The sequence below is a fragment of the Bombus huntii genome, chromosome 6 (genome assembly GCF_024542735.1).
Source record: "Bombus huntii isolate Logan2020A chromosome 6, iyBomHunt1.1, whole genome shotgun sequence".
Taxonomy (NCBI): domain Eukaryota; kingdom Metazoa; phylum Arthropoda; class Insecta; order Hymenoptera; family Apidae; genus Bombus; species Bombus huntii.
This window is the reverse complement of record NC_066243.1, coordinates 12,799,939-12,813,175: the sequence shown is the minus strand read 5'-3', so window position 1 is coordinate 12,813,175 and position 13,237 is coordinate 12,799,939. Positions and strand designations below refer to the sequence as shown.

The window sequence follows — 13,237 nt, the reverse complement described above, 5'->3', positions numbered from 1 at the left end:
ACCTAAAATTAATAGTTTTAAGACATAAGCATCTTAATATTTCTTCGTAGTGCAGTTCAAAGAGAAGATACAATTTCGCATTTAAAATGCACCAACGCACGAATATGCATAAAATTAATATAAATACACAGCCCATTCTGAATTATTTAATTTTGTGGACACTTAAAAAATTCGGTATTTCAAGCACAAATCACTTATCGTTACAAAATAATTCATAACGTGAAACTTAACTTTCATTACAACATAATGCAACAGTAGAAATGATCTTCGTTAGAGTTAGTAAATTGTCTTCCATTTTATTTTCTAGATGAAGAAAAAATGCATGAAATTTGTAGCAATCTTAAGGAAAAATAAAGAAGGGGAACAAAGAGCTTGGTAATTAAAACGTTTCTAATGATGATCAGACGATCGATCGATCGTGGGCGAATTGAGTTGGCGTGTTAGATAGGAATTAGTAATGAATGCGGCTGCGTTGTCGGGAATTAATGACGAAAGACAATCGAGGCTAGACGGACTGAATTTATCGAAACTAATGAAATTCCTGGAATCGCGGGATGCTGGCGATTACGGTCACGTCCTGTTAAAATGATAATTATTTCTCAGGCAGTTATTACGGCTAGAATTCCTTGACGATTCTCGCGAACGAAAGAAGAAAAGGGAAAAAAGAAGAAATCGTAGCACCACGAAGTCAGTTATTGCCAATCATCGAATCGATGGAAACGATATTCGTCTGTTCATAGAGATTTTGCTTCACAATTCATATCTTTTAATTCTTTCTTCAAAGTTTTACAAATTCTCTTTGAATTTTGTAATAATCGTTGTATTACTCTTATGGCGCAAATACAAATTTTTAAATGACGAGTAAATGGAATGAAAGTTTAATTGAAGAAATATTTCGAATTTTAATCTAAATTGATTTTCCATGACAACATATGAAATAACTTTGAATTTTATAGGCGAAATTAAACTTACCGGTAAAAATAAAAACATGTTAAATATAAAATTTTCGGATGCAAGATTCATCGATAACCGGATGAAAATTTAATAATTAACAGTTTGTAATAACTCAGTATCGATACCGATCAACTTCACTTTAGTTACTTTATTTCGAAAACTTCTTGCTCGATCAAGAAGTTTCATTTTCGTGTTTCATATCGATGCTATACTTTTATTCAATAAAGCCTAGCTACACTTTTCATCTTGTAATTTCATAAGTTGCAAAAGTTCTCTACAAGCCGATTTTCACACCCCTTTCAATGTTATACAATTACTTCTTTTCGAAAGATACTGTATCAAGATATTGCATGTTCGAAAAATGAAAGAGAAATTCATTTTTGAACATATCGATTTCACAAAGTGATATCCATATGTCCCTTTTATTCTGAACGTGGATAACGAGCCTCATTTTATGGGATAACGAATTTCATTTGTCTTCATTCATAGGAGTTTCTGCACAATTTTTTGTGCAATTTGGAGGCATATTACGTTTCGCGGATAAAAAATTATTTTTCTGCTTAAAAATATGTTGTTTCGTTTTTGCTTATTTCTAATTTACAATGTTTTAGGATACAGGATATAGGAAATAGGTTTAACGAAAAAGGAAATAAGGTGTAGGATATGGAATATAGAGTAGGATACACGGGGTGTAGGATATGGTCCAATAAATATTGGGCACAAGATGTGGGAAAAGGCATATGGAAAATGTGCTGTAGGATAAGGATATGGAAATATGAAATATAAAATATGAAATGGACATACACGCTGTTGAAATTAGAATGAAAGACACTAGAAAGGGCTAGAGATACGAAATGTGGAGTACAGAATGTAAAGAGTATATGAAGACGATTAATTGTGGGATACATGATATAAAATGTGGGATGTAAGATATAGGATATGGAAGATGGGATAGGATTCGCCAAGCAAGACTGCGGTTAGTTGCACACCTACTTATCAAGGTTTCTAACTCAATTTTCTAGAAAACGGAGCTCTGCATGAAAAAGTTTTATTCTATATTTTTTACTTACTTTTATATGAGAAATTTCCTTCTTTCCGGTTGTATCACGATTACAGAAACACTCTGTATAAATATTCCCATAATCATGGTATCGATCAACTTATGTGAACAGAGGTAAAACTTCATGTCTTTCAGTAGTAAAACTCGATACATTACGCGACCATTTCATTCTCACCATTCTCTCAGGAAACTTCCGTTTAAATTACAATAAACATCAATATCGTACATAACCACTATACTTTGATCACGTATATTCCGAGTAATCAATATATCATGTATTTGTGATAACTTCCATTCGTAAATTCTATAAAGATGAACCGCCACCGAAGTAGTAAAAGTCAACGTCGGCAAGTAGTAGGACTCAATATTTTAGTCGTCGACCTATGCATCTTGCCATTTATCATTATTCGAAGGATTATGATTAATTCAATTAAAAAGGAAATTTTCCATCATATGCAATCATCCATTAGGAGTATTAGTTTCCAAGAATTCCAGGATTATTCAGATTATATTATAAAAGATAAATACAGTAGTTACGAAAAGACTTCAATAGAGCTGTAGTTTGATCTCAAATTTTTTAATTAGATTATTGGTTAAAAAAAAAAGAATAACGATATTGAATCATTTCTAACAAATACACGAGATATTATTTAAAACTAACAATCACACGACATTTAGTGCTTCGTATTTTATATTTTTCTTCTACTTGTTGAATTCTTACTTTAATCAGAGCAAATCGTACAATAACATTGAACTTTCCAACTCTATAAAATCGCCTAATCGCAAAACATCTTCCAATCTACCTTCGAAATTAATCTAAATCTTAAACAAACGTGTCAAAGTACACACACGAAGAAACTCGCAAGTCCATCCACCCTTCGGTCGATTAACATTTTTCGATTAAAAGCCCATCAAGCTGGCGTGACAAGCAGCAGGAGGAAGAGGTTAGATTAGGGAATAATACGATCAGGCCGTTCGATTGAATTTCCATTCGTCGGGCGCAATTTCTCTTCCTTCGTCCATCGCGGTCCATCGTCTTCCATCTAATGCTGCCATTGTACTCCGCCAGTCTACTACAAATGGTCCAGAGAAGGAAACGAACCGACCGATCGACCTGCTAGCTCTGCGACTTTTTCTTTCTTTTTCCCATTTTTTCCTCTAACTTTTTTCCTCGATATCATATTCTTGTTCTTCTCTCTCTTTCGATTTGTATCTTTCTCCTGTTTCATCGTTAAATGTTGATAAGTGACATATCATAAGCTTGTCTGACAATTTAAAACTTATGTTACGAGATGTGGCAATTAGATTTGGATGTTTATGCAAATTCATGTTTTTATGAAGACATATGAAGAAATGGAATTTAAATATGGATTTGTTTTGCTCTCTAAATTTTACAATACATTTTACAATACAATAGGATTTCTAGTAACCAGCGATACAACCAGATGGGAAATAATTCTACGTAAAAAAAGAAATTGAAGACGTAAAATAAATTTTGTTTATGTGACGCATCGTTTCCGAGAAAATCGAGACTGAAAAATTGCAAAGTATACTTAAACTTTGCCAATTAACTGAATAGAAACAAATAATCGTCAGAAGGTTAAACTGCAGGTGAAAATAAGTCGAAAATGTAGGATAAATATTTTTCTCAAGATGTTTTGTTTTCGAGAAAAATAAATTTCAAAATGTATCACGTGTGTGCTGTAGACCAGTTCTTAAACTAAACATATTCAAACTTTATTTGCTTGAAAATGAGGCCTTAAATGGGAAAATTTTATTTCACATTTTTTCGCATGTAGCGCAACCTCCTGTTGATTGTTCACTCATAGTCGGTACATAGCCAAGTTTAAATATACTTGACAAATTCTCAGAATCGATTCTCTCGGAAATGAAACGTTATACGAAAAAATGTTATTCTATGTCTTCGACTTCTCTAACGTAGAATCATCCCGTGCCCGATTATACCACCAGCATACCCTGTGTGTTTTTCCATAGATCAACATAGGTCAACAAACTAGGTCCAAGCATATTAAATTTCGTGTCATTTAGCGTTGTCATATGATCGCAAGAATTCGATATTATGAAAATAAAATATATAACCTGGTAGAGAAAACGCTTCACTGGAAAACAAGGGCACGTGCAAATACCTTTCGTAGTCGCAGTACATACAAAAATAATTTCGTTCAACTTTTCAATACAAATACGTCGCTGTATGACAGCACCTTTATAATTCACACGTGAAAGGTCACAGTTGGAAAATAACAGTGCAATTTTCTGCAAAACATATTTTCATGAATATATGTATATAAAGAAATGATATCTACAATTTTTCGGCCTTATGGCCGTCACTTGTTAAAACACAACACTTTCTTTCCCCTATTCTTCCATCGAGGGCCAGAAAAATAAAACCGAGGAGAAGTATAATACAAAAGAAAGAAATTGTCTATCGCATGAAAGGAAGAGGAACGATGGGATTGGCTGAAGAGTGAGAACGGCGGATGAGAGTATGTTTCACCTTATTATTCTGAGCTTCAACACGAGAATGCGGAAGCAAACCCTAACGCAATTTCGAAATGGAGCCGCGAACTACCGGAGGATTGCATTAGTCTGCGGCTCGTGAATTAAGGCCAATTCCTTTTTTTTCCTCTTCCTTTCCTTCTTTCTCGTGTTCTTTCTATTTGGTGCGTGGAATGGAATGGAAGATCGACGATGGACCAAGAGGAGAGGTTGGCTTCGAGACAAGAGTGTCACGAGGAATAACGATGAACCGCTGTGATAATGGAAGTGCGCTGGATGCGCCACGTGGAGAGTCAGCCCGTGTTTATTCGATAAGAAAACGTTTGTTAAAAGGTAGCGTGAAGGGTGAATTCTTTGTGTGGATCCGATTGATGGATTTTCGGAAATTGACTTTTCGTGGATTAACGAGATAAATCTACACATATTAAATATATAATGTCCACATAAATCTACATATACCCGTTAAACATAAAATAATATGGTACAAAAACGTTAGCTCGTAAAATAAATCCTTTTAACACGTATATTAACTCGTATATTATTCAAATGCAACACAATTTATTCCCTTTGGCCTTAATTAAGGAGAAAGAAGAGAAAAATATCATTTGGAAATTTACAATGAATCTCGCAAATTATAATTTAAAAAATTCATATCGTACAATACAAGGTTCAAGGCAAAATGGTTCAAATTGTACGTCAATCTGTGATTTGTATGAAAATAAAATGTACAAGCGTGAACAAGCATTTTGATTTACATCGGCAGGTTTATATATGATTTATAACTTCACGATATTGTTAATAAGATGTTAATAAGATTATCAAGATTATATTTAATTCAGTATTTTTCCTTTTTTTAGATGAATATGAATCCTTGAAATCTTAAACTCATTTTAATACTAATTTTAGACGCCGCTAAAATCTCTAATTGCATTTGAAGTTATCCTCAAAATTTCTCAAACATAAAAAAGAAATACGATCGACGATCTTCGAAACGAGCCATCAACCAAAGTGGACCGTCCTTGAAGTTAGCAAACCAGCAGACAAATATTTCCATTTGTTACAAAGTGAGAGATTCTACGTCTCTGACAATTGTCCAACGTTCCCAGCGAGATCCAGCGCGGTAATTAAATTCACGAAGGTAGAAACTCATTGTCAAAGCCCTATAGAAAGGAATACAACGAAGCGGTAGCCGACGAACTTTCGTCGAAAGCGTTTCGTAGCAAGAATTTCTTGTTCGACGATAATCACAGGGGAGCCGTATTCACGGAACGGAATGAAAACTCGAGGTTGGCGCAACAGGGAGCGCCAGAAGAAGCGTTGTAACGACTTCCGGCCCGGAGTTATTCCGACTTCTTCTTCTTCTTTTCACGTAATGAACGGCCTTCTGGCTGGCGACGACGCGAATCGCATGAAACTTACATTTTCGTTGCAAATTTCGCGTGAAACGTCTTCTCGTTCTCGTTAACGAACAGAAGTTTCTTTTGTCATTGCTATGAATAAAGGGGCGATGGTAAATACGAACGGTTATTGTAACAACAACTCGTGACGATTTAATGAAACGAAAGATCGCTGGAATATTTTACAGATTGGTGGTTAATCGATAAGTAGTTTAGGGATGGTAGAGTGGGCATTTAAAAGGAGAAATTGGGTAAAGGAATTTTCTTTGTGAAAGGATTGAACGATGGAGATGAGTGTGCAATGAAAGGAAGACAATTTATGTAGAAGTTAAGATAAAAGTTAGCATTCGTGTAGAGATTTAATAATGTGGAATGGTGACTGTTTCTTTGCAATTCAATGACATGAAAAATCGCACAAATGTTTGAAAGAATCGCGTAAAGGATGGTATAATGAAATTCCTTTAGGTAGGTAATTATAATTTTGTATAGAAATTCTGTTAATAATGAGAATTCGCATAGAGATTAATCGAAATTTTTGTACAAATAACATAGAATTTACATGTGTAAATTTTATATGTAATAGAATCAATTTATTGCCATGATTCTACGTAAAATAGAATTTATTTACTTCTATAATTTTATAAAATAGAATTATTTATACCTATATGAAGTTCCGTTAAGAAATAGAAGTCAAGTGTTTGAATATCTTTTGAAACCCATTAAGAAGAATGTAGCTGTTGAAGCTTCCTTTCTCCGATACGTTTCAAAATGTTGTTAAATCCCAAGATTAATATAAAATTGGAAATTGAAAATTAGAAATCGTGTTTATTTCTCATAAATCCTTAAGCAAGGATATTTCCTTGAATATGCAATTTTACTGGAAGTTTTATCAGAATCTCTGGTTAAATGCATTTCTCGCAGACGAAGATTAAAAACCTGACGAGAAACGAGTCCGGCATCGCAATTAGAAATTCCCTCGAATTTAATCAAAGCTGAGCGTGAACGAAACATCGCGAGATTCATGGAAACGTCCTGTCAACGCTGATCACAAAATTTCCATAAAAGTCGCGTTGCGAAAGCTGTTCCACGCCACTCATAATGCATACGGACGCACGCGTTGTGTTTTCAACACGCGGGAGGAAGCCTCTGACGTGGCTCCAACAATGAAAGCATTCTAACGAGCGGCGTTTCTCCGCTCCGCTAATCACGGGACTCGTAAAACCGTGCTACGAAAATACTCGCCGCTCTTTTAACGGCCGCGCGAAACGCATTTCCCCCGCACGTTTTACCACCGATATAAATATTCGATCGACATTTCTATGTAAACTACTTGACAAAGGAAAAAGAAACGAAAGACTAAGATTGGAATAAAAATATATGTTATAGTCATTAGTCTATAACACTTCAGACGATTTACAATGGCTACGAAAAGCATTTGTACACCGTTGTATTTGTTGGGGCATTTAGGTACTAATTAATTAGGTAATTAATAAGGTCCACGTATTATATAATGTGTAAAAATACCTTTTACAGCCACTGTACTTTTTTTTTTAACTGTACGTCAATAATATATGAATGCTATTGAAATGTATGAATATTAATTTCCATTCCAAATTAGTGGTCAATAGCAATATTATAATACCTTCTTGTCGAATCGACATATAAACACACACTTATTCAACGTAGGTATAGTTTTGATAGTAACCACTATTTTATACAGTAATTTAGTTACAGCGACACAATTATGAATTTTGTGTTGACAAATAACGAATACATTTTATATTATTACTTATCACTGTAACGTGACAAATCTGATTTTAGAAGGACTAAATATTCAATGAAATATTGGTGTTTGCAATAGTGATAGAATTTACAAAAGATAGGACAAAGATGAAATTAGCAAGTAACGATAAAATTTTCCAATTAAAATAATAGAATACTCTTAGAAAAGTATCTAGTTCCTAAGATATAGATTGGACTTCTCTTGCATACTAAGTTACCAATATTTAAAGATTTTTATGAGAACGTGTAAATACATTGATGAATTGCTTATATACGAGCGAGTAATTATTAGTAATTAAAATTTATTATTTGATAATCTTATAGGAAGATGGTAAGTATTGCTTTTAGCCATTAGTTTCTCCTTAATTTATATAGTTTAGTAACATTCATGTACTGTTAGTACAAATTGACTAAATTAGGAGAATTAGTGCACGAGAAATGGATGTGATTAATTTAACCTTTGCGCTGCAGAATTCGGCTATAGTTCTAGTATCGCTGAAATTTATTATTCTTTAACATGGAATTTGACAAAAATCTACTCTAAAAAATGTCCGAATAAAACGTGTCTATACTAATTTTATTATATATGATCATTACAATTATACGTGATAGAATATTACATATAGTTTGTCATGATTATTAAACTTTGTCGAATTTCCTTGTTAGTCATGGACAACTCCCTCATTTTTAAATCCTTAGTTTATAAACAATAAATAAGATTAAAAATAGGTTCTTCTTTAGGTTTCCAACATTATCATAACATTATCATTGTTATATATAGTTTTTTTTGTATCGACAGAATATATAATTGAAATTCCATGGTGATTAGATCAAACTGTGATACCTAAAACAGGTGAGTACATCGTTGAGTCGTGCGTTTAATTGTACTACTGTTTGTGATAGATTTCTTAAAGAGACAGTTAAGACACGTTTTCTTCCAATTTGTCCAAATACTTATAAACATTAGTATATACACCGATGCAAATAGGAAAAAAGCAAAAATATCTTGAGAATCAATCAATTTTTTCCTATCCTCCAGAATCAATTTTTTTAAAAAATACTTTAACGAATGAACTACGCAGCATAAAAGTTAAAGAACAGCGAAGATATAGTAAATAATATGATATATACATCGTGTCCAATGACACGACGAGTGATCCTACCTCCGACGGAGCGTCAACTCGACGAAAAGCGGCAACCTCATCCCGTCGCTGGCCAAACGGAATCCTCTTTCACTATGACGAGTCCTTTTTCCCATCACACTCGTTGCACACCTTGTCTTCGCGTCACATGTCACACGAGTACACCGCGAACGCAAGCAAACATCGAACGCGCGCACCACTGACCAGAGAATCTGCTTTTAACCATCGAACAGTCCTTCGAAATTATTTCTATCCCCCCCCAAAAACGTATTTAAAGGAACCAAATGCCATATGTAAGTACGCTAGCCGGCTTTTAAGTGTTCGTGATACGCGATATCCGCCACACACCGCCACAAGTGGTTGCGTCCTGTCACTAGTCAGGTACTGGGTCAGTTGAAATTAGCTTTGCCAAGGATAACGGTATCCAGGGCAAGTCCTGCGATTGGACACGCTTCTAAGGGATCTGATCAGTCGATCGATCCCTCGAAAGATTCCTCGATCATCGTTTGAAGGGCACCACCCATCCTTCTAATGGAAAATCGAAGCTCTCGTCCGGTCAATAGAACAGCTGGATCCTCCGACAAAATTAGATCTTTTCTAATAGGAATGCAATTTTATTCACGTCGGAATAGACTCGTCGTTAAAGTAAACACAGCGTATAGATGAACAGGTGATCCCTTGAGAGGAGCTTGTCAACACACGATGCTTTTTAGTGAAAACACAGCTTCGTGTCAAGATAATTCAGCAAAATCTCGATCATTCTTGATCCATTCTTTTCCTTGATGTTAGTTTGATGGCACAGAAGATGTTGATCCTTCGAAGGCGTATAAGGATGTTGAATTATTCGATCGTCGATCTGGACAACAAGCCGATCCACGATCACTATGTCCGGTTGGATTGCATGGTTACAAGGGTCACAGAGCTTTTTGCATGCCGTTGATACGACAATGGTGTTTGAGCGTCCAGGACACTAGGATGAAACCAGGAAACACGTCTCGACGCGAGAAGTACACGCACACGCTCGACAAGCAGCAGCTCATCGAGGCTGGTTTCCTCTTCGGCTGGTTGTCGACTGTCATGCACCCAGTGTCACTCCATTGGAACTAGAGTAGCTGGCACCACGCTTGCGTCCACGGAGACGCTGCACGGCGTCGCGACGCCGGCTGGACACGGCGAACGCCGCGCCGTTGCTAAGGCGCATGCTGCCGCTCGATTCCGCTTTACAGAGATATATCGAAGGCGCGAAATTCGAGCGGATTTTTTGGCGCTAGTGGATGATTTCGTGAATCTTCTGCGGATCTTTCGTGAACCTTATAAGCGCTATGGGTTCCGAACATTGGGATAGAGTTGCGAGGAAAACTGATGGACGTTGAAGCTCCAGATGTGGAGATGAGAAAGGAGATTTAGATTTGAATTTTGATAGCACCTTTGTGAATTTGCCGATCGATTGAGATTTGAGAGGATTCTTAATATATGTGTGATTAGTCATTTCACCGAGCAATACTAAAGCAGAAGTTTCGAGATTGCGTAATTAATATAAGAATAATAGTATTTAAGTCGAATTGATAAATTATTTTGAAAATCTTTTATCGCTAATATGGATATATTTTGATATTGCAATGAAATTGACGTAGAAAGTAGGATAATTAATATATTTTTAATTAAATTGATGTCGTACATAATTAAAGGTTTAGCAAAATCTTCAAATTATTTAATTTAAGTCCTAAATAAATACGCTTGATCGAGAGAAATAAATATGAAAATAAAGAATTTGTGATATATAAATAAAGTAACGATTTCATTAGAAACAACAAATATTATGATAAAATAATTGTACATTTTCGTTTGTAATAAGTGGTACCTTTTAAAGGACGTTTGCGTCTGACAATGTACAAACGATACTACTTAACGCGGAGCGGGAGATTTGAAATAATATTGGCCAACAGAAACCATTTATTATCACTCTATTATATATGATTTATATAGAGAAATATTTTTCGTATTTCAGGATACAAGTTTCAAGTTACCTTCTCACGTGTTGCAATTTACCCAATTATGAAATTTATGACTCACCAGTCTGGGTACTGCTATCGAAAAAGGTGTTCGATGTCTCGACAGACATCGTAGCGAATGTTCCGTCAGTGATTTGAGTCGAACTGTCTCTTCGTCCTTGATATCTTTGAACCTAATAAAAATCAAGAATATGTATTAGCAGACAAGAATTATTATCCAACAATAATTAAATCAAAGCAATTCTTCAATTTCCAAACAAAAAAGAAACTTTAGTATTTTGCTAATTAATTAATAAAAAAACTAACCATTTTTTCGCTCTGAGAGCTCTGTCTTCTAAAATTTCGACATCTTATTGTTTCTTCTGTGGTACTCTGTCGTCGAAAGCCACGAGCAATAAATATCTCGTCTGTTGTCGACTGCCTTCTAGCTATTGGAGCATGTGGTATACCTCCCGGTGCACGAGCACAAGGACTCGGGTCTCTCGAAGAACAAGAGGAGCTATCTGGCGACCTACAACGCAAAATTTTTATTCGTACTAAATTTATATTAAAAACATAGACAAATCACAAAACGATTTGAAGATATAAGATGTAAATATTCGACTTAATTGCATAAGAAAAACCACAGGGAAAAATAAGACATGGAACAATTGAAAAATATAAAAGAAATTTTTTCTATTCAATTGTATTATTCTAACTTGGAAAAAGAGATAAATTAAGAAGACAAAAATACATTTATATAGATTAAATTAAGTCTGGTATTCAAAGTATCATATCAAACTGAAAACAAAAAAAAAGCAGTGTAGTATTTTATCTTCACAAAAATGTAGCAAAGTTTCCAATGACGCATTTTAAATTCCGTTGCTAATTGTAATTCCTAATCTGTTCTCAATCGATAGAGTCGCATTACTAGCAGCCACCGAGAATCGATAAAATGCAGGTACCTGGGCGGCGACCGACCAGCCATAGACATTGACTGCCTTGTCAACTGAGATCTCTCTCTGATAGGACTGATATCCCTTTTATCGACAGCCCGGTCTGGACTCAGATGGCTCCTCGAGTCCCGACGCCGAGGATATGAAGCAGAATCCGGACTTAACGAATCTTTACGAGCTCTCCGACCTTCAAACATTCCCCATAAAATTCTCTCGTATTATTAATCCTCATACAATTTTACACTATATTGTATTTTACATTATGTTAGAGGAAAGAATAAATTGAAGAAATAATGGAAGGAAGAAAGATGAAGAAGATCGAGATTTTTCGAATAATACGATAGGAACAAGATAAACATGGAAGTTATCGACAGCAGGAAGTGGAGGAAAGACGATATGATTTTTACAACCCTGCTGTGAAGTTTTATGTTTCAATTTTGCTCTCATTTTAACAAACACTATATTTACAAATATAAAATATAAATACACATAACAGAATTCAATCTTCATAATATTTTCGGCCTTCGTCATTAATATTCGAATATTACATTTTAAGCATTATTTAGCTTTTCTTTTTTATTTAGAAATATGAACGTTAAACACGTAAAATATATTTCTCTATCAACTACGATATTTATGTTAATATATTAAAAACTAATCAACTACAGTATCTATCTTAATATACCAAGGAGTAGCAAACTCGTTACCTAACATAATTCATTGCAAAGAAATGTATAGTACAACACATTGTGGTGGTCGAATATTAATGCGAGTCACTGTACGTGCGATCTTGAAACCTAATTAAACAGATTTGAGAAAGGATTTGTTATGTTTTAGGAAAATGTTGAACAGAAAATTGAAACGAGAAATCATGCATATAAAGAAGAATTTGTTCATACTTATTTGAAACTTGAGATATTTTGTAAAAGTACAGTTAGGTCGAGAATTATTGGAAGAATGCAGCAGGGTTAAATGAAACATCGTGCACAAAGAGAGAGATACAGGTAGTGTTAAAAGACTGTAATTAGGACATAGATACGTGTATTTATATTTAAAGTTACATTGATAGTTTCATTTGCGAAGGATGAAAGTGGTCGATAATGGTTGATGTTAATGATTGTACCTCCTTCGTCAGTATCCGGTGACAGAGTTGGCTGACTTCCGCGACGATGCCGTGCGGGTGGCATCGACTCGTCTATAGCAGCCGATTGTCGTATTAATCTTGACGCCTTGTTTGGGGAAAGCTCCTTCCCCTTCTGATAGCACTGTAACAGATCGATAATTTAATAATAGAATGTTTCAATATCTAGTTTCTATTTCTACTTTGCGTCTAACTAGACGTGTCTGCTATTATTTCATTTAACGTGACGTATCATTTAATACGGATACGTCTGTCAGAGAAGGAAGATTGAAACATAATTTTGTTTTGAGGTTTCTG

The 13,237-nt window shown here is 34.9% G+C and overlaps 1 protein-coding gene across 13 annotated transcripts in view; it reads right to left on the bottom strand.

Annotated features, from left to right (window-relative positions):
* LOC126867115 (uncharacterized) overlaps positions 1–13,237 on the bottom strand; it is a 155,871-nt gene that overhangs the window by 33,343 nt on the left and 109,291 nt on the right. For all 13 annotated transcript variants that reach the window (XM_050621291.1, XM_050621288.1, XM_050621286.1 and 10 more), the window contains 4 exons: positions 12,923–13,064; positions 11,809–11,986; positions 11,171–11,375; positions 10,926–11,037 (listed from right to left, as the gene is read on the bottom strand). In XM_050621291.1, coding sequence (XP_050477248.1) covers positions 10,926–11,037; positions 11,171–11,375; positions 11,809–11,986; positions 12,923–13,064 — 637 coding nt within the window. The remainder of the gene's footprint in view (positions 1–10,925; positions 11,038–11,170; positions 11,376–11,808; positions 11,987–12,922; positions 13,065–13,237) is intronic.